Source organism: Thunnus albacares, chromosome 4, assembly GCF_914725855.1.
Source record: "Thunnus albacares chromosome 4, fThuAlb1.1, whole genome shotgun sequence".
NCBI classification, from domain to species: Eukaryota; Metazoa; Chordata; class Actinopteri; order Scombriformes; family Scombridae; genus Thunnus; species Thunnus albacares.
The window spans coordinates 15,043,432-15,063,979 of NC_058109.1; the positions used below are offsets into that span (position 1 = coordinate 15,043,432).

Consider the following 20,548-nt stretch of genomic DNA (forward strand, 5'->3'; position numbering starts at 1 on the left):
ACATAATATTGGTCCATGATGTAATGGATACATGTGTGACTATGGAGTGAGTATGGATCCGGTTTTAACAATAATAATTTCAAGTATGTGTGTGTGTGTGTGTGTGTGTGTGTGTGTGTGTGTGTGTGTGTGTGTGTGTGTGTGTGTGTGTGTGTGTCATGGGCTCCTCCCTCTGAAAATATCACTAGCGATAGCTGCGGGTACACATCATCAATTCCATTATCACCTCACTATCTTTTGTCCAACTTGAACAAGTATGTCAGCTTTTCATCCACACCCCACTGGACTTTTGCCATTACGCAAATAACGTACGTATGCTTTAACAACGGGCGTGGCTTCCTGATGCATTTTTTTGCTGCTTCCGTGCAGCTCAATGCGGAAGACAAACACTGGGAGCACTAAATTCCTGAGAAACTCACCCAGAGCGGGGACAAGTTCCAAAGGTAAGCTTAGGAAATCTGGTCATTGACAAACAGTGATTGTAAACAGAGTTTATGGCGCATAAACAAATACGACAAAAACACTGTTTATACCGGTTTGCTTAGGACTTAACGCCATATCATGTAATGTAGTTAAATAATGGAAGTGCTGCAAAAATGAACTTGAACATTAGGACATAATTTAGACATTATGACATGTGACATGTTATATCATGTGATAAGTGTGTATTGTGTCTGAAAATGATTTAAAATACTGACAAGAGCTATATTTAGTTATTCAAGTATTTTGTTGTGTTATATTTAGTTGTTATAAAGTTATAAAGTAACCTCATGGCCTACAATAGATCTATATCCAGTTGCCAGTTTAGGCATATACAGATAAACCCGTGCAGGCCTGTAAAACAGCCTTACAATTAATCAATCCTCATGAAGGCTTTAATATTCATTTGTTGTTAAAACTGTTTCAATGTCATGTTAGAGGCTGTAGTTTGTGATACAGTTAAATTGCATTGTGTTATACTGCATACTGAGAGGTGCTCGTGACATTTAGTCTACCATTATTTATGTAACTGAGGATGACAAAATATCAGAAACACATTTAAATCGGTCTCAACAGGAACTATTATAACCTTCATGTAACTAGGATTTAGTGCAGGGTTGTTGTTTTAGACTGAATCAACTGGCTACTGTGTAAATCTATCTGACAACAATAAAATCTCAATTTACTACCACTTTAAAACTCTGAATCCTGAATCATGTGACCCAGGAAACAAAGGATCAGGTGCATAGCTGCCTCCGGGTTCGATGTCTGTCTGACAACATCCACTCTTGCCAACTGCTGAAATTACAAAATCGGTTGTAACATTTTCAGGCAGTAAAAATACAGAGTGCCTGAGAATAGGTCTTATATCTCAATTTTTAAGAAACTGAACTATGCTGAAGCAATTAGTCAATTAATAGACCAGCCAGTCTACATGAAATTAGTTGTCAACAGTTGTTTTATTTTCTCAAATGTGAGCATTTTCTGCTTCTATGTTTTGAATGGCTTGTTTGAGCAAAACAAGCAGTTTGGGGAAGTCTTTAGGCCTCCTGAAATCGTGATATGCATTTTTTTGTTCTTTTTTTTCACATTTTTTACTTTTATTATAACTTTTTTTCATCTTTATACAATTATAATGTTGGAAACTGGTGTAACCATTCTGTCTATTGGTTTAACGAGCAGATATAACCAAATATTGGCAAAAAAACCAAAGATATCATCTCAGATCACAATTCCATTTTTCAGGGTTTGGACAAAACCTGTGGTGACTTGTTTGATTCAGTTTGAATAAAGAGCTGCATGTAGAATGATATGATAAGATGCAGTGTAGTTACACCCTTAATAAAAACTATATTATATTATATAATTATATAATAATGTCATGTGAATTTACTTCATGAAATATTCAAAGTCCATTTACGTGGCCTTTCTCACTGTTTCTCCAGGATTTTGTGTGACACCTGAAGTCAAGACACATAACCATGTGGCCAAATCAAGGTACGATAGCATACATAACAAATATATACTTACAATATTTTATGACTTGGCTTAGGCCTGCTTTATAATGTAATAATTTTTGAAGTAATATGGCGGATATCTGTGCATGTGTGTATGTATTAGGTCCTCCCCCTCCAATGGGACCACCAAACCCAGCCTACCCTCCTGGATACAACCCCGCATGTCCTGCTGTCCCTCCACCAGGAGTCTTCCCCAATCCTCCACCTCCAGCGTTCCCACCTGGCCAATTCCCACCTGGCCAATTCCCACCTGCTATGAATCCAGCCATGCCACCACATGCACCTCCAGGGGCGATGCCCTATGGAGCTCCAGGGCTTCATCCTTATCCTATGGCTCCTGGTGGATATCCAGTAGTCCCCCCTTCAGGTGTTCACCCAGGTCCATACCCACACTCCCCAAAAGGGGGTCACCATAAAGGCCACCACAAAGGTCATCATCATGGAGGGATGAATCCCATGGCTGCAGCGTTAGGCGGGGGAGTAGCAGGAATGGGAATGGGGCTGATCGGACATAAAGCCCACAAAAAGATGAAGAAGAAGATGAAGAAGACACATAAGCACCACAAACACGGCCACAAGGTGAGATTGGGCTTAAAGGTTAAAGAGTTTAAAATGGCATCCCCTGCAGGTGAAATATTAATGCCAAACTAGATCAAAAGATTAAACTTGAACCTGCACACAGGCCTCTAACTTTATTTCAGTCAGCTCTGTGAACACAGTAATCATCGTTGTTTACATGCTACTGGAAGAGGGATACAGCTTGTTATCATTACGATTAATGTTATTGCCATAAAACCAAATGATAACTAGTTACTAGATTGCATTATGAGGCATGATGATGGCTTGCATGAGCACAGACAAAACATTAGATTATAAATCAAACATACTGTACGGAGAATAAAGTCACATCTCTTTCTACACCCTGTATGTTAGATATAGTCTGCAACTAAAGATTATTTAATTATTGATTAATCTGACAAATAATTTGTCAATTAATCATTTGGTCTATAAAATATTAGATATTTTAATTGTGTAAATGCCCATCACAAGTTCCAAGGTGACATCTTCAAAATGCCTGTTATTTTCTAAACCCCAAAATTTTCACTTTACTATCATATAAGACAGAGAAGAGAAAAGCAGGAAGCCTTCACAATTTTGAGAGGTTGAAACCAACAGATTTTTTGCAATTTTTCTGTAAAAAATTACTTAAACAAGTAATTGATTTGTTGAAATTGTATTTTTTCTGTCAATTACCTAATATAAATGTTTCAGCTCTACTTGAATATCTCTGCTTTGATTAACAGAAGGAAACAGGGAAAAAAGCAACATGAAATGACTTCAAATTTTAGTTATTTATTAATAATTAGTCATAGTCAACTTAGTCAATTTCATAGGAAATTGGTCATGTCAAACCTTGGTTGATTAGTTCACCAGATAGACAGCGTTAGCACAACATTAGCAACAATATGTAGCTCTGCTGCTACAAATATCCGCCCTGTAAATTAATTCCTTGGAAACATGATGTGGCTTTTGCTTTGTCAGTTTGCATTTGACTATCTTACATAAATCTTCCATGTGGGTGTGAATAGGTTCAGTTAAGACTGGTGCTTTCGGGAGTTTAACACACAGCGGGGGTTAATTTTCCAACTTAAATGGTTGCTTTGAATAGTTCAGTGACTGCTCAGTTTTGTCAGATAATCAGTTATTGTGTTGACTTTAAATTTATTCCAAAACATGCTGTGTATTAATGGTTATGAGGAGGTTAAGAGACAGTGTGAACGAATGTTTAACTCATCTTAAGACACCCCATTAAAAATCAATCGGCTTTGCATTCCACAGATTCAGATGAGCTCCATGTGATCTGGTTCTGATTAATGGAAGTGAGGTATTGGATCTGTTTCAGGGTTAGACTAGCTTCAAACAACTGAATGTGGCTGAGTCTGAATGGTGTTAATTACCTGGGTGGGAATGGTTGAAAACCTACCTTTTCAAACTACGCCATGCTAGCGCTTCCTTACATCTCAATTCTTTAAAATTTAATAAATAAACAACCACTAAGCACTTGCACTCTTTCACACTGTGAACAGGCTGTGTTAGGGAGGGATGCATTTCGAGTTTTTGATGACATCTAGCTGTTGTTCCTAAGACTTTTAGATACGCTTCTTATAAGTCAACAATGGACTAAATTGTCTGTCAGATGAATGTAATGTAATGGAGTTGATCCAGTGCAGAGGAAGAGTTGTTTTTATGGCACAGGAAAACATACAGCACATTCAGTTTAAAACAGGAAACAACTACACACCAAACTGAGATTAACCAGTACAATATACTGTCATAATACATCATTACTTCAACATCTCTTTTGTTGGCCAGATGAAACTGAAAATCCATGATCAATGACAATCCATAGCAATGGATTTGCAGTAACTTGGCCTTGAAAATAAGTGATAATATTCCTTCCACTTGACTGTGTAATGACTCATTTAAAGTGTATTAAAATATTAAAACATATATAATCTTTCTGTTCTACTCCACAGTCTTCCAGCAGCAGCAGCAGCAGCAGCAGCAGTGACAGTGACTGAGGCCACCAGTCCACAACTCAGCTGTTACAGAAAGGCTGCTTTACCAAAGGGCAACCTGACTATTAACTACAAACATATAAAATGAATTGCTAACACTTATATAGGATTTCTGTAATAATACAGTACTGTATTATATCCTAATTTGGCTATGTATAATACTAGAAATGCATACACAGGCTATTGCTGTAAACATATTCACACACTACTGTTACTAGGCTCTACTGTTGTGGGCGTAGATTTGGGTATGGACAGTAGGTACACGTACCTACCAATATCAAAGTGTTGCTGGATTGTCCCTACTGATATTTTTACAGATCTCAAACAATCTAGCTGCTTTATTCCATGTAATGTTTATGTTAAGATCTCTGCAGAGTTGCCAGGTTTGTGTGTTTTCTACAAAAAACTGCGCTATTATGATAAAGGGTGAAAGAGCAAGATATGGGGGATACTCGACCTGGTGATCTGGCAACCCTCTACTTCAAGCTGTACGCATTGTTGACTAGCAGCAGCCCGGCAACAGTAGCAGTAGTGGAGTCGGTGAGGTGGAGAATCTGAAGCGGTTAGTATTTATAGTTTAAACATCACATGGTCATAGACTTGAAAATGACTTCACTGGGCAAAACTAAGATAATGTGAATCCACAAACTGAAAGAGGGACAGAATCTCAGTTGAGGTTTGAAAACCTTACAGCAGCAAGTTACAGAGCAGCACATCACCTACACGTTTCTATACATTTATTTTATGTAATATTTCTCATGACAGTCTATGATCTGTTATTTTTAAATATTAATATTGGTCTCTGATTTATAGTTAAGTAGTCTATCAATAAAATAAAATGTAAAAATCAGAGAAAAAATCATGATCACAAGGCAAGTCAGCAAATTAATATTTAGTAAAGTAAACATTATGCAGTCAGGCTCTTGTGGTGTGTATGTGTGTGCGTACATGTGCCTGTGAAAGAGAAAAGAGTGATAGAGAGCAAGTGCACATACACGATTACTGAAAAAAATATCCCTACCAAAGTTAAAACCAAACCTACGCCCTACTTGGTTTGTAGTGTCTATGTCAAATGTGAAACATTAGTTTTAGGAGGTACAGTGAAGACTTTTCTTAATGCTTGACTCTGGATGTTTGAGAAAATCTATAAGAGAAAATATGTAAAAATCTATAATTTTTCATTCTGTCCTGAAAGTTTTTTTTATTTTTTATTTTTTTATTTTCTTGGAAAGATTAACTATAGAGAATAAAACATATATTGTGTGTCTCTATTTGGGCCTATTGATTTTTATTTATTCAAATATTGTGTTCACTACTGTATGAGATGATTGCAGGAAAGCTATATCTGTATTACTTTATAACTGCACTAATTTTAATCATATATGCCAGGCATACAATCAAGCCTCCTCAATAAATAGATCTGAATGAAAAAACGTAAAAATGTGTGTTATACCTAAAATGGTGCAATATATTTTGCATCCACTAATGGCCATATATGATAAGTATTTCGAAAGGAGAAGCATCTTTATTGGCCAAGTATATTTAAGCATACAAGGAATTTGACTCCTGTTTAGTGACTTTCAAAGTACTTACACAGAATAACAACACAGCAATCTACAGAAATACACACAAGCAATGACTATACACATGTGAAACTGTTCCTGTGAACTGTAAACAGGATACAAATAGTGCAAAGAAGTGAAGAGTGCACAGAGTGCTGAGATAAATGTTAAACGGTTAAAAAAAAGAGCTTTATATACATATAGTAGGTGGTTATGTACAGTATATACAGCCAAGATTCATTGAAGTTTATAAATATTAATAGCTTAGAGTCAACATATTAGGAAACATCATACACTTCTTTCTATAATATAGAATATAATTATTTCTATAAAATAATAATTTCAATTTTATAATCAGTGTTAAACACGGGTAATACATGCCATCAGTTATTTCCAACAACAGACTTTTTCTAATGTGACGTTTTATTCAATGCAACAGTGTTTCTATACAATATATAAAAATAAAATAACTGTTATTTTGTAAATGATAGCTTTAATTTAATAAGTAATAATGTCCCTCAAATGTGCCACTTTAACTTATTGTAGACGTGATTTTGGGGCATCTTTGGGTCAAACTTGTGAGACAAACTCAGGATGTATGTGGAGTATGTGTGGTTTTTTCCAACCCGCATTCTGTGAAGACCCGCCCCTAATCTACCTCTGATTGGCTCTGTCTGTGATATTCTTACACTAAACCAATCATCTCACTCCTCCTTCCTAAGCCTAACCAATGAAGGTAACGAGTACTAGCCAATCAGAAGCAGAGTAGGGCGGGTCTTCGTGGAATGCGGGTGCAGGAAAAAAAAATATGGCGGGGGGGATCGCGTTGGGTGAAAGGGGAAAGTTCAGAGGTTATAATTGTGTTGTCTTTGTGTAAAGGAGTGGAGCTCGATTTCACATCACTCTTCCCTCTTCCCCGAGTCCTTTCTAAACTCTCCCCCGGGTCTCTACCCTCCCGAACCTCTCCCCTTCTACCCTTACAACCCCAACCCTTCCCCCGATCACCTTCCAGCGCACGAATCAGGTGAGTTTTATGTTGGTGTTTGGCGTTTTTTTATATTTGTTGTTATGATCAGAAGTAGCGGAAAGAAATCGCGCCCAGCGTGCTAACAGGCCGCATGATGATGAGCACGCAGTCTGCTAGCTTAGCTAACCAAGGGGAACTTTAATTTTGAACGTGGAGTTAAAACACTACTGCCTGTTGTTTGGTGCGCATACATATAAAAAGGAGACCTAACTATCGGTGCCACATAAGCTGCCGACATTTAGCCAAAAAATCACAACGTTGAATAACTAAGCCAGTAGCTAGCTGTGCTAAGTAGCGCACGCATGCTCCATTCATTTCCCAGCACGGTGGGCAACCAACATGCTAAATGCTAACACACTTACAACTAGCGTTAATAGTTCATTTAGACTTACTTTAAACTAAACAACGCAAGCGAAATAAGCAAGTTCATATCTGCCTTTCATGTGGAGAAGACCTATATATTCATTTTGTGATAAATTTGTCTGACTGCGATAACAAGAGGTTAATTGTACGCACATTTGTTGATAAACTTGAGTCAGATACTGATGAAAGCATCGTTAGCCGTCAAGCTAAACAAGGTTGGCCATATGATTTCCAGATCGTAATGAAATGGATTTAACGTTAATTTACTTGTTTGGAGTGGGATAACTTGCTGTCTGATGTTGTAAGATAGATCCTACAAACTAGCAGCTTGTAGTTTCCACAGAGAAAGTAAGAACTAAACCCTTTTTCTGATTCATTTTAATAACCGTCAGGGTTTTACTGTCATACCGGCATAAGCTGTAACACAGATGTATCCTATTTATTTAGAAAATGTTCATCTTTATTCTCGAGGGCACGTTTGTCAAACATAAAATAAATCATAATTGACGTATGTTTGCCAATATATCATCCAACGTTACACATTTAGCCAAAACACATGACATGGTGAGGTGTTCTATATTTTATGTAATTGGTAAGTTAGTTCATTGCTTAGCAAACCGGGCACTTTGTGTAATGGTAGCATTTAAATCTGACCATATGTTTGTAGAAAGAGTATTTTGAGAGTATTTGCTCTTGTGGAAGAATTTGATTTAGGCAAATGATGAAAACCCCAAAGGTGATGTGAGTGTTTGTGTTATCTGTGTGTGTTTTTATTTTTACATTTAGTAAGTTACAATTTACATTATCTTCATTGGTATATCATTTCGTTTGTTTGTCTGTACCTGTTAGATCCATCTCGGTGACCAAAGACCCCAGTTCTATACGGACGACTACGTTTCAGTTGCAGTTATGGACTCCGGTGTGATTGAAGGAGGGCTCAATGTCACCCTTACCATTAGGCTGCTCATGCATGGCAAGGTGAGGTCACCCATCGGCACTCTTTATAGTGTATGGTGTTATTTATTGTTATGACGTCCCTGAGGGATGCATAAAGGGCAGGGACTTTGATGTGATGAGTAAGGGTATTGACATGGTGATGGGATCCTGTTTCTCAACGCAAAGTGGAAAAGTGTTTGTCCATGTGTGTCTGCTATATAATAGGCTGTGTTTTTCCACATCTCTAAATGTGGCCCTGTTTACACCTGGCATTAAAATGCGTCTTGGGTGATCTGATCACAAGTGGACAGCTGTAAGTGCATGTGTGTGAATGCATCCAGGATGCATTGAGATCCGATTGCTCAGACCACTTTTGGAGCTGGTCTGGGACGTATATGGCCACATTCTTTAAAGGGGACTTAACATGCTTTTCCTTAATTTCAGTCATATATACAATGTTACAATGTCGGATGTTCATACTGAACATGGCTAAAGTGTCAAATAATGAGGTAAACATATGTAGAAGTAATCCCTGTGAGCAAAAAGCACCGTCTTCAGAATGCTTTGAATGCTCAGTTTCCAAAGTTTTTTTCTACTCTCAGCCCAAGCCGACATCGGCTCATGACAGATTTTTTTATGGTCATCTGCTCCACTGCCATTATAGCATTTTTCCATTGTTTTGGGGGTAGTCACGCCGAGCCATGACTCAAGTCGAGCTAGCACACTGTGAGTGTTTTTCCATTGCACAGCAGGGCAAAGTAAAATAAGCAGTTTAACTGTTGGAGCCATGCTGGTTGTCTGCAGCTCTTCATCAGACATCATCATCACTGTGGCTGTTTCTGCTTGCACTATTCCTCCCTGCATTATTTCTGATTGATCTGCTGAACAAATGGCTCCAAATGTGTCCATATGTTGTTGCTGTTGCTTCTTTTTTTTTTTTAGTGCCGTTAACGAAGCTCTGCTAAGTCGGTGAGGGACACGTTTCATTTCCTGTAAATTCTTCACAATATAAGTCTCCCATTATTTAGTCATTCAAAAGCTTTTAACATGAAGCAGTAAAGCAGGAAATATTGGGTTTGTATCGGTGGTAACTTAACATACTCTGATACGGCTGCCCTCAGTAGGCTTCCAGAAAGCTGGCCAATGAGAACAGTGGGCTCATTTGGAGGGGGGGCCTTAAAAAGACAGGAGCTAAGACTGCCTGTTAAGAGACAGAGGCTGAACTGAGGGGGTGCATAAAAAGCCAGTATAAGATAAATAAATTTTATGAACTGTCAGTCATGCAAAGCTGCTCTAGTGGAGTCTCACAATAAAACATAGAGCTGGAAATGAGCATAATAGGTCCCCTTTAAGCACTGTATATGCAAATGTGTCCTGGGCCAAACTTTGGATAGACTCAGCAGCCAACGTTTCTTCTTCTTTGTGGAGGAGCAGCTGAGATTTTGACATAATGAGAATATCTGGTCCACCTTAAAGGTAAGCCCACCTTAACACACCCGCTTGCTCTCTGTGTGTGTGTGTGAAGGTGGACTGACCTTTAAGGTAGACCAGCTATTCTCATTTAGTGACAATCTCAATCGCTTCCAAACAGATAATGGAGAAATGGTGGCTGCTGAGTCTCTCAAGAGTGTTGCTCAGTAGTTTTGGCTCAGCACTTGGGCCGCCTGGTTAAATACAACAATGCATTTGGTCTTTGCAAACGGAAATGATGTACGTGTTTATCACAAGTAGTCACTCGAGATGCATGTGGAGACGCATTCTAATGCCAGGTGTAAACTGACGTACTTAGAGCCGTCCACTTGTGATCGGAACATCCAAAATGCATGTTAGTGCCAGGTGTGAACAGAGCCTGTGTTATTTTCCAAGATGGATCAACTGTGCTAAAAATATTAATATGTTCCTTGTTGCTAATATTCAGTTATGTCAGAAGTAAATGGCTATTTTTACTGAGAGCAGACTTGTATTCTTCACCCACTGAAATCAGCAATTACATCCTCTATCCCTTCAAAATGTTGGAGAGGTCTCTCTGCCTCCTCTTGCTGAATGATCCCATAGCAACTTGAAAGATCAAATGATATTACACACAACTATTCCCACATCTCCATCAGACATTTTGTAAAATCTACAACCAGGAGGCACGTCTCATCCATCTGACTTTGACAGCAGCCACACACTTGTTGCATCTCGTGCCCTACATTGGCCTGTTGTTATTACTGTGGTTTCAAATTATAACATGCCATGTGGCGAGAAGCGGCTGCTCAAAATCGGACTCTTAGACATCAGCTTACACTGCAGACATACCAAACTGTTGATACAACCGAAAAATGATCCTCCATAAGATCTGCTAACTTGTAGCATCTCAAAAGAGGCCCTAGCACTGGCTAGGCGCTACCTTACAGATACTGTGTGCTTGACTTCATCCTGAGTCTCACTGTGGTCAACAGCACCATCTTGAGTCTCTGTAGGATTAGACGAAAAAAATGATCTGTGGTAGAGAGCTGGGGCATTCATGATGGATTGGGCTCAGACTCTTTGAATAGTTGACTAATGCATTTTACAGTCTGTGAATTTAAAGACTACCAATTAAACCTTTTGTAAAGCACTTTGGCTTTTTTAAAATATCAGAATCCCATCAACTGTAGCATTCCCATTTATTATAAGGGGTTACATCTAGTGACCATAACCATTAAGGAATTTCTGAAGGAGGTGCTCTGACAGTGTCAACTTGTCTTCTTATCCAAGTGTTGGAAACCAGCCTTATTTACTTAAGGTTCCTCATTTCCTGAAAAAACTATAAAAGGCATAGCTAGAGAGGTTAGACAGGTCTAATCCTGTGGTAATAACAAATGGTAAGTTTAAAAAGATGATTAAATGAGCATAATGGAACAATATCTTTTCTCGTATTTCAGGAAGTCGGAAGTATTATCGGAAAGGTAAGCTGCTGTTTAATTGTCTTCATCATTGAATTAAGATCTGTTTCATAAAGTGATAATGAATCTGACTTTGGTGTGATCCTCTGCTAACAGAAAGGTGAATCTGTGAAGAAGATGAGAGAAGAGGTGAGGTCCCTTCTACCTTTCTGTACTCTATATAGATATGATACAGTAAAAGTGGCTGTGATATTATAATTACTTCCAGGCCTCAGTTGCAGATTGTCACAGAAGTCTTCCAAATTGATTCTTTCAATTACTTGCTCTTTATCTGTAGAGCGGGGCTCGCATCAACATCTCTGAGGGCAACTGTCCTGAGAGGATCATTACTTTGGCAGGGCCAACCACCGCCATCTTTAAAGCATTCTCCATGATCATAGAAAAGCTGGAAGAGGTAGGTCCCAAGTACATTGACTTTTTTTTGCAGATCAGCAGTACCCAGTCCAAACACAAAGTGGATTAACCTTCATATGTTTTTGTTCCAGGACATAAGCAGCTCAATGACAAACAGCACAGCTACCAGCAAGCCCCCTGTGACCCTACGCATTGTGGTGCCTGCCAGCCAGTGTGGCTCCCTCATTGGGAAAGGTGGCTGCAAGATCAAGGAAATCCGAGAGGTATGCACACAGAAAAACATGTAATACAAAACCTAAAAAATAAAACCACTTGAGTTAGAATTCCTTCAGCATTGACCGTCACCTCTCTACCTGTGGAATTCAGTACGTTGAACGCTATATGATACACAGGAGGTCCTCAGTGCTTATCTCATTTCCCTCTGTTTGTGTTTCCCAGTCAACCGGTGCTCAGGTACAAGTGGCAGGAGACATGCTCCCTAACTCCACGGAGCGCGCCATCACCATCGCTGGCACTCCTCAGTCTATAATTGAGTGTGTGAAGCAGATCTGTGTGGTCATGCTTGAGGTAAGTGGATTCGTGAAAGCAATGAAGCAAATGGAGAAGTAATTGTGTATCTGTAAATTAATCATGTGAAATAGTGAGGTCTCTGTTGTGAGCTTGGTTTGGACCATGGATGTGTCAAGCCTGCCTGCAGGATTATGACTGATATTGTAGTGTTTTACAGGTATTGTGAAAACCGTATAGGGCACTGTACAAAATGTTAAACCTTCTTAAAGGAAGGCTTTATGTTTTGGTTAGATATATATTTAAAGTGCTTTACAGATTTTCTTTCCCATTTTGCCTGTTAGGTCAAGCGTGCAAAATGCAGCTGTATGGCTTAAGAAAATATAAACATCAGATTGAGACACAGAAAGGACTGTTTAGGATTTGGAGGTGTGAGGGTAAAACTAAATGAAGACATCCGTAGTATGGAGCTATGATACCTTCATGTTACTATACTTTGTAGTTTAAAAATGTATGAAATAATTCCACTATGATTTAGATTTTGCAACACTTATATTGTAACATGGGTTGTAATGTAATGACACATCCACTTGTTTTGTCTCCTGCACAGTCTCCCCCTAAGGGGGTCACTATCCCTTACCGACCCAAGCCTTCAGGATCTCCCGTCATCTTTGCAGGCGGACAGGTACTTCAGAGGGACATGGGATCCCACCTGTTTGTATATGATGTTTTGGGGGGTATTTATTGCTGCAGTTGTCTTTCATTTGGGCTCCAGTGAGTCCGGGATGCATATTTTGCAGGAAAATGTGTTCTTTGAAATACTGATGTGTGATGAAAGGTCTTGAATACAACTCAAAGTAACATCTTGAATGAAGAATTTCAGTTTTCAGATTGGTCAACACCATAAAAGTTACTTTCAAAAGAATTGCTGTATCCAAATTGTTTTGGCTGATTGTTTGAAGAGATGACCATAAAACATTTACTCAAGAGACAGTTTGTAACACCTCCCTATTTGTGATTCCTCTGATTTTGGTTTTATGTTTCGAGCATTAAGTTTCAGTAGTGAGGTGGCCTTCTTTGCCAGTATTGTTGATGTGAACCAAACTGCTTTCTGGAGCTTGTTGGCCTAACATCGCAAGTTCTTTTATCTTACTAAATACCTTTTTTATTTTATTCTTTAAAAAAAAATCTCTCCTTCTGGTTTTCCTTAATTCCACTATAATGTCTCTAAATATTTCTCTTTTCCCAGAAATGTGGAGACTTTGGACAAGACATACGTATTGATATTCTTAAATATTAGTTCAGAGAAGGCTTTGTTGTGTTGGAGTGTGATATTTATTCATTAAGAGGGATATAGCTGAAACAGTAACTTAACCTACAATCAGATGTGAGGCCTATGAAAGCTTTGTTTTCGTTTGTTTCAGGCATATGCCGTACAAGGACAGCACGCGATTCCACAGCCAGATGTAAGTGCAGTAGTCATCTTTACATGACCCCCACCAATACCATCTATTATTACAAATGTGCGACCACCCACCCACACCTCGTTTTACAGTTGCCAAACTGTAGCCCTAATTGTTTTTTCTGCCTCCCTTCGACCTACTATCATCAGATTTCGTAACCATTTAGAGAGCAGCGCTGTTGGCACTTCATGTTTGTATAGTTCCTTTGTTGACTGGCAGCCAGTTGTTAATTAAACTGCTGTTTGTGTTTGTCCAGACTCTCCACTGTTCCATGAATAATAATCTGTTCCTGCTGCTCACCCTTTCTGTTCCGTCTTGTTTTACATGTCTCGTTCATTAGTGTGTCCCAGATAAACATGTTCTTTGTTCCCACCTTCATTAATGCTTATTACTTTGTTTCTTGTGCTCTGCCCACATGTCTTTGGACTCAATCTTTCTGTCTCTCTCTCTTTTTTTTTTTTTTTTTTTTTTTTTTTAATGAGCTTTAGATGTTCTGTCAGGAGCATTGGATATGATAGATTGTATATTATTAGCCTGAGCTGCCTCTGAATATTGGCATCAGAGCAAGGGAATACTAGTTAGATATGATATAAACTTTATTAAGGTAAAATATGTTGGTTTTTTTCCTCTAAGGCCTTTAAGCAGTGTTATCACTTCTATGTAATTAGTTTGTCATCACTTAGTGCAGTTTTCATTTATTAAAACTAGATCTGTTTATAAAGGTGGCACAGAAACATCATCTCTTCCTTCCCTTCCAGCTGTAGTGGTGATACTGGTACAGTGTTATGCTAAGTTGAGACTGTCTCTCAGTTCATGTGTGGGTCTTGTATTGGTGTCGGTTAGGAAATCTCCTGCACACTGAGAGCTTCCTCCCTTGTGTATTGTGACTTTGCCCTGACCCTGAAGACTGCAAGAAAGCTTTACCAAGAGATGCAGCCTGCACTTTGGAGGAATACCTATGGGGTACCCTACATAGACAAGTCATAAAACACACAGTCAGACACCAGTGATCCATGTAGAGCTTTGTGAAAGGATATGAAATCTATACACCATGGCATTGAGTGATGAAGTGTGTGAAATCTTTTTTTTTTTTTTTTTTTGTTTGGTGTTCTTTGTGTAGTTGTCTTTACTAACTGATTTTTGCTCTGTTTTTCCCTCTTCCTGTGTTTTCCATTTTCTCCGTTTCTCTCCCTGCCTCCTCTCTCACTCTCACAGTCTTCCTCTGCTGCTATCTCTCCACAGCTCACCAAGCTTCACCAGCTGGCTATGCAGCAGAGCCCCTTCCCCATCGCACCAAGCAACCAGGGATTCACTGGTATGCAGCACAACACGGCCCACAGGCTTTCAATGCAACATTTTGTCAACTGGTCAGGCTCAAAATTCCAGTCTCTTTAATGAGAGTTCATAAAATGATATCCATCGTTTCAGTCCCTCAACCATTGTGAGAGACTGAACCTCGAAGCTTTGTGAAATTATTCATTTCAAGTTAATAATTTCAAGCTGCATGCAAGGTGCATCCACCTCCTGCTTTTGTGCAGTATTTATTTATTCTTGAAGTAAGTGTGGTTGATATGGTTGTGGCTGTGTGTGAATTTTTTTTTTTAATATGGCTATAATGGCCAACATTTAGGGAACTTAATTACTAATGCAGCCTTTAAAACTAGCAACGATGATGGACCAAACAGTTTGAAAATGTTATATTGTAATATAATCCAATTGAACTGTTTTTAATAAATACTACCATGGCAGGGTTTTTACAGTCATGAAAAACCTGGAAAAGTCATGAAATTTGGAAATTGAGTTTCTCAAAAGGTTTTGGAAAAAGATAAAATAGCTTATCAACACCCCGGTGAGAACAATATTAGTGGAAAAATGAAATTTTATGCTGCAAGGCTCTTACTAAAGTGTCTACAACACTGTTTGTGTTGTGAAAGGCCTCTGCTAAGAACACAAAACAATATGTTGAATAAAATGCAACTCAGACAGTACAGACATAAATTAACCCCAAATCAAATCATAATGATTTATTATCATCAAAACAACTTCCACCCTTCACTCCTCACAGCGAGTGGGCCGGCCTGCTACAGTGTCTCTCTCCTCTACCACCAGACATAAGCCAATTTCAGATACTGTATCCAAAAATTATCTATGTTTCCTGTCATTAATTTGTGTTGTTCAAGGTATAAAGAAAGGCTGGGTGATATGGTTGAAATCAATATCACAACATTAATAAGAACCTTTCTCCCATATCAATACAGTATACATCATGATTTAACAAATGTATACAATATGTAAAATAATAACATCGATTTTCAATGACATCATTCAAAACTATTCAAATGAGCAGAACAAAACCTTGAGAAACTCATTTTGTAATTTAGTTTTTAATTACAATGTTCTTTGACTTATTAATTTGGCAGCAGAAGTTTATATAATGGTTACACAATATGTTCATATGTATATGCCACCACTGATGATCAATAAGATATTGAATGATTGCCTAGTGATAGGTGAATAGGGGCTCGTTCACTTCAAGTAGTTTCTAATTACAGGTGGTGATGCTCTCTGTTGTGTAGTTTCTATGCATATTGCAAGTTGATTGATTTGCATATTTCAGCATATCGTTAAGGTTATTTGATTGTGGTTGATTATTTTTTTTCCCTGTTTATTTCTTTGTCAGGGATAGATGCTTCTGCTCAAACCAGTTCCCATGAGATGACCATTCCAAACGATGTAAGTGCTTCCAAAAGTCAATTTTTAACATTTAAATTCTCACTTCACATTCAAGTTGATACATTTATGAAAGGCATATGTTCTTTATGTTCATCATTGTCTATTGTAAACATCTTTGTTGCTTAATTTTGCCACTCTTCTCCACCATAGCTTATTGGGTGCATCATTGGCCGCCAGGGGGCCAAGATCAACGAGATCAGGCAAATGTCGGGTGCCCAGATCAAGATAGCGAATCCAGTGGATGGATCAACCGACCGTCAGGTCACCATCACAGGCTCGCCTGCCAGCATCAGTCTGGCAGAGTACCTCATCAACGCCAGGTAAGATCATCTGTTTAACTATGTTAACTCCCAACAGGTGATTCATTCAGTTTCAGTTTTATCGTCTGCTGCATCAGTGCATTTTGATAAAATGCTAAAAACTACTCGGGTCAACTTGATCAGATTTTTTTTTTTCCCAATTGTTTTTCTAAATTTGGCCAAACACCCTTCTGTTTTGTCCTTGGCTGTCAAATTTAGCTCCTACAGTCATCCATACAACAGTAGGGTACATTATGTTCCTAATAATAATGTATGCAAATACATAATAATTGACCTAGTTTTCTAGTGCGATTTCATGTGCCGTTAGAATAATTCAGTCCTTGGCATTTCTGTTTCAACTAATATTTATGGCTTTGGTGTTTTGTTAGCTCTGTCAGTCTGCACTTGTGCTTCTTCCCTTATTCTACCCCTCACTTAGCTCTACATTGATCCATCGCTAGAGATTTTCTTTTTTCCTTTCAGTTTTGGGTGCCACGTTCATTTCTAATGACGCTTTTTGTCCTGTGTTTTGATCACATCCCTGAGTGACCGCCCCCACCCCCCTCAACCCATTCTCCCTCCCACCTGTCCCTCCCCATTGCTCACCAGCCTGCCCTGTGACCCATCCCGACTGTGTTGTCCCTCTCTCCTTGTCTCTCTTTCTACAGTGTAGAGTCCTCTAAACCTCCTCCCTCCTCCTCCTCCTTGAACCCTGAACAGACCAGCCTGTGCCCTTCCTCCACCTCTACTACTACTACTACTACTACCACTACTACTACTACTACCACCACCTCCTCTGCTGCTACCTCCTCCTTCTCTTCCTCCTCCTCCTCTTCCTCCTGTGTGGTGCCCCCCTCAGCCTCCATCCCTCTGTCCTTGTTGGCTCCAGGGCCGCCTCCTCCTTCCTCTTCCTCCTCCTCTTCTTCCTCCACTGATTCCCTGCTCCCCAGCTCTCCTGCCTGTGTGTCGAGTCTCCTCAGTCTCAAGCCCCTCCCTCTCCTGGCCCTCCATGTTGTCAGCGGGGCGAGTAACCCTGCACACCCAATCCCTCCCGAGCCCAAAATTGCCCCTGAGCTGGGCTCCAAATCTAAAAGGCGAAGGCTCTCCCCTTACTAACGAAGGAAACATAAGTCATCTACTACTAAAGTACTGACAATACTCTTTGTTGTCTGTACCTGCACTTGCTTTTGTATCTGGCTGTGCCATGCCACGCTTACTACAGAAAACAAATGCACATTAACAGTGTTACACAGCCAGAAAGATGGTTGCTGCCATATTTATTAAATCGATATCTGTAGCTTGATTTGGCTTGTCTCCTAAAGGAATGACATGTTGAGTGCATTATATTTTTAAATGACTTTGAACTTAGCATGGACAGTGAATTATGTCACTGATTTTGACTGAAGCATTTCTCTTTGTGTAAGCTCTGCTCAGGTAGCGGCTCTCTCTTTAAGATGTCATATAGTATGGGAATAGTTTTCTTGTAGTGTATTTTAAGTGATTATTATTAGATGTCATAATGAAGAGTATATGTATCGCGATGATTTTGCTCATGTAGGAAACAATTGTAAGTTCAAGTAATCTGCCCTCAGGTATCAAAGGCATCAAATCACCTTTTTAGATCATGTTGTTGATATAAAAATACAAACATATCATAGTATAATAGTTTGATATTTTGGGGAATACGCACATTTGCTTTCCTGCCACGAGTTGGATGAAAAGATCATTTTACCAAGTGTTTTTTTTTTTTTTTAACTCATGTTTGTACAGTAAACATGTAGCTTGAGCCAGCAGCCAGTTAGCTTAGCTTAGGAGGGGATCGTTAGCCTGGTTCTCTCCAAATATAAAACCCCAACATGTCATTTTGATTTATTTTTTGTACGGATTAATCAAATGATATTGTGTTTATTGATGTTTATTGATGCTGGCACGCACGTTTTGTTTGCTTTGGACAGAATCAGGAAAGTTGTTTTCCCCTGTTTTTCAGTCTTTAAGCTAAGCAAATCAGCTCTTGGCAGTAGCTTCATAATTACCTACAGACATAAGAGTGGTATCAATCTTTCCATCTAACTCTTGATAAGAAATTAAGTATATTTCCCAAAATGCCGAACCATTTCTTCAATGCAGCTCCACTGTCAAACCCTTCAGTATCAGTTTGAGATCTGAACAGCTGATGGTTAGGAAAAGAGGAGTGGCTAAACTGGACATCTAATGATCTTTTTCTTCTAATGATACATTTTTTTTGTTTAATAAATCCAGATTATGTCATCATATAGCATTTAATTATAATAATATAATGTATAGTAAATGAGGTTAATATTTATCTTGTCTGTCTGACTGCATGCATGCTTATTCTCTCTCCCACCCTGGTCTCCTGGTGTCTCTCTGTCTGTTTCTCCAGGCTTTCCTCTGAGGCCACAGGACTGGCAGCCAACTGATAAGACACTGCATCTGCACTAAATCTCACTTTTATATCATCGGCTACCATAAAGCAGTCAATGCAACTATTCAACTTAAGAGTTTATATATTATACCGCCTCTTCCTCATTTGAAATCATGTCAACCGCCACTGATTTGATGCGCTGCGTTCATTATTTATTTTGTTTTTGGTTTTACTCTAAAGAAGCAAACAATTAGGTTTTTAATTCCCTTTTTTGAGTCAAGTTGGAGATTTTAATGAGTTATTAGATTTTTTTTTTATTTTATTTTATTATTTTTTTTGATGGATCCCTCGCTCTCTTCCCTTTTTCTTTCTTTGTCATCACAGAGGAGTAGAGTTGAAAAACTCTGAATAGGCATATAGATTTAGTTCTGTACAGTCAGTTTTTTTTTTCTTTAAAAAGGTAAAATAAAAAAAAGTATCAAAAATAAGAATAGAGTGACTGTTTTATTGTGTTTATATAACCCCCCCCCCCACCCTCCCCCACCTCCTTTTTTTTCTCACTCAGTTCCGAATGTCGGTCTGCCAACTTGTATGTCCACATGCTTTAGGTATACAACACCAGTCAAAAGTTTGGACACACCTTCCCATTCCCTTCAATGAGAAAGTGTGTTCAAACTTTTGACTGGTGCTGTACACTCTCTCCTTCATCACCTTTTCAATTGAAGTGCTTGTCATATGAAATACACTCGTGTCACTGAGAATACGTAGCTGTACATGCACTGTCACTGATTATATTGGTTATGATGACAAATGTTCTAACACAATTGAATTTATCCACATAATTTAAAATGTGTATTACTACACATGTCACTTTCTCCTACCCCCCCGCCCCCCCCCTCTACATGTCATTCCTGTGTTCCCCACTCCTGTTCCTGAGATCATGTGTTGATATTTTGCTGGGATGGGAGGTTTTTGGGGGATTTGGGCTCGGCTTTAGGGATCAGAAGCAGAGGGTTCTCCTCGCTTTTTTTGTAAAGACTGATATATACTAAAAAAAAAAAAAAGTTGGAATATTTGTTTTAAATGGAGGAAATATTTTTTTTAACTACCAAAGGGGGGATTAACTCCTGGACACTGATCTGTCTATTAAATGTGATGAGGCTGAGAACTGAATCATTTAAGCTCTGGAACTAGACAAAGAAAGGGTTGTGAGTTAACACTAGTTTCCTGCTCTTTGCTTTGCTCGAGTCAGAATTTTATTTTTTATTTGCAGGAAAGAAAACTTTTGTGCACGTTTTTTGAGACTGTAGACCCGGGTGCCACAACATTGTTAAAAAAAATACAGAAATAAAGATGTGAATTGCTCAAACCACAAATTGTCTTGAGAGTTCTGTCACCGCTTGAAGTAACGAACA

The 20,548-nt window shown here is 38.7% G+C and overlaps 2 protein-coding genes across 8 annotated transcripts; both read left to right on the top strand.

Moving 5' to 3' along the window:
- Positions 1 to 210: 210 nt before the first annotated feature.
- prr13 (proline rich 13) lies at positions 211 to 5,847 on the top strand. The gene is made up of 4 exons (XM_044350207.1): positions 211 to 443; positions 1,926 to 1,977; positions 2,101 to 2,576; positions 4,535 to 5,847. Exons 2-4 carry the CDS (start codon positions 1,962 to 1,964, stop codon positions 4,577 to 4,579), a joined length of 537 nt encoding a protein of 178 aa, XP_044206142.1. The 5' UTR covers positions 211 to 443; positions 1,926 to 1,961; the 3' UTR covers positions 4,580 to 5,847.
- A 1,092-nt stretch (positions 5,848 to 6,939) lies between these two features.
- LOC122980779 (poly(rC)-binding protein 2) lies at positions 6,940 to 20,509 on the top strand. Of its 7 annotated transcripts, none has more exons than XM_044349113.1 (14): positions 6,940 to 7,162; positions 8,378 to 8,506; positions 11,374 to 11,397; positions 11,491 to 11,523; positions 11,672 to 11,788; positions 11,880 to 12,011; positions 12,187 to 12,315; positions 12,866 to 12,940; positions 13,680 to 13,721; positions 14,562 to 14,681; positions 14,934 to 15,033; positions 16,399 to 16,451; positions 16,602 to 16,771; positions 19,152 to 20,509. In XM_044349113.1, the coding sequence occupies exons 2-14, from the start codon at positions 8,438 to 8,440 to the stop codon at positions 19,186 to 19,188; spliced, it is 1,101 nt and encodes a 366-aa protein (XP_044205048.1). In that variant the 5' UTR covers positions 6,940 to 7,162; positions 8,378 to 8,437; the 3' UTR covers positions 19,189 to 20,509. The 7 variants fall into 7 exon arrangements, with proteins under 7 accessions (XP_044205048.1, XP_044205049.1, XP_044205053.1 ...); XM_044349114.1 differs by having other exon boundaries at positions 14,961 to 15,033; XM_044349115.1 differs by lacking the exon at positions 14,562 to 14,681 and having other exon boundaries at positions 6,941 to 7,162.
- Positions 20,510 to 20,548: the final 39 nt, after the last annotated feature.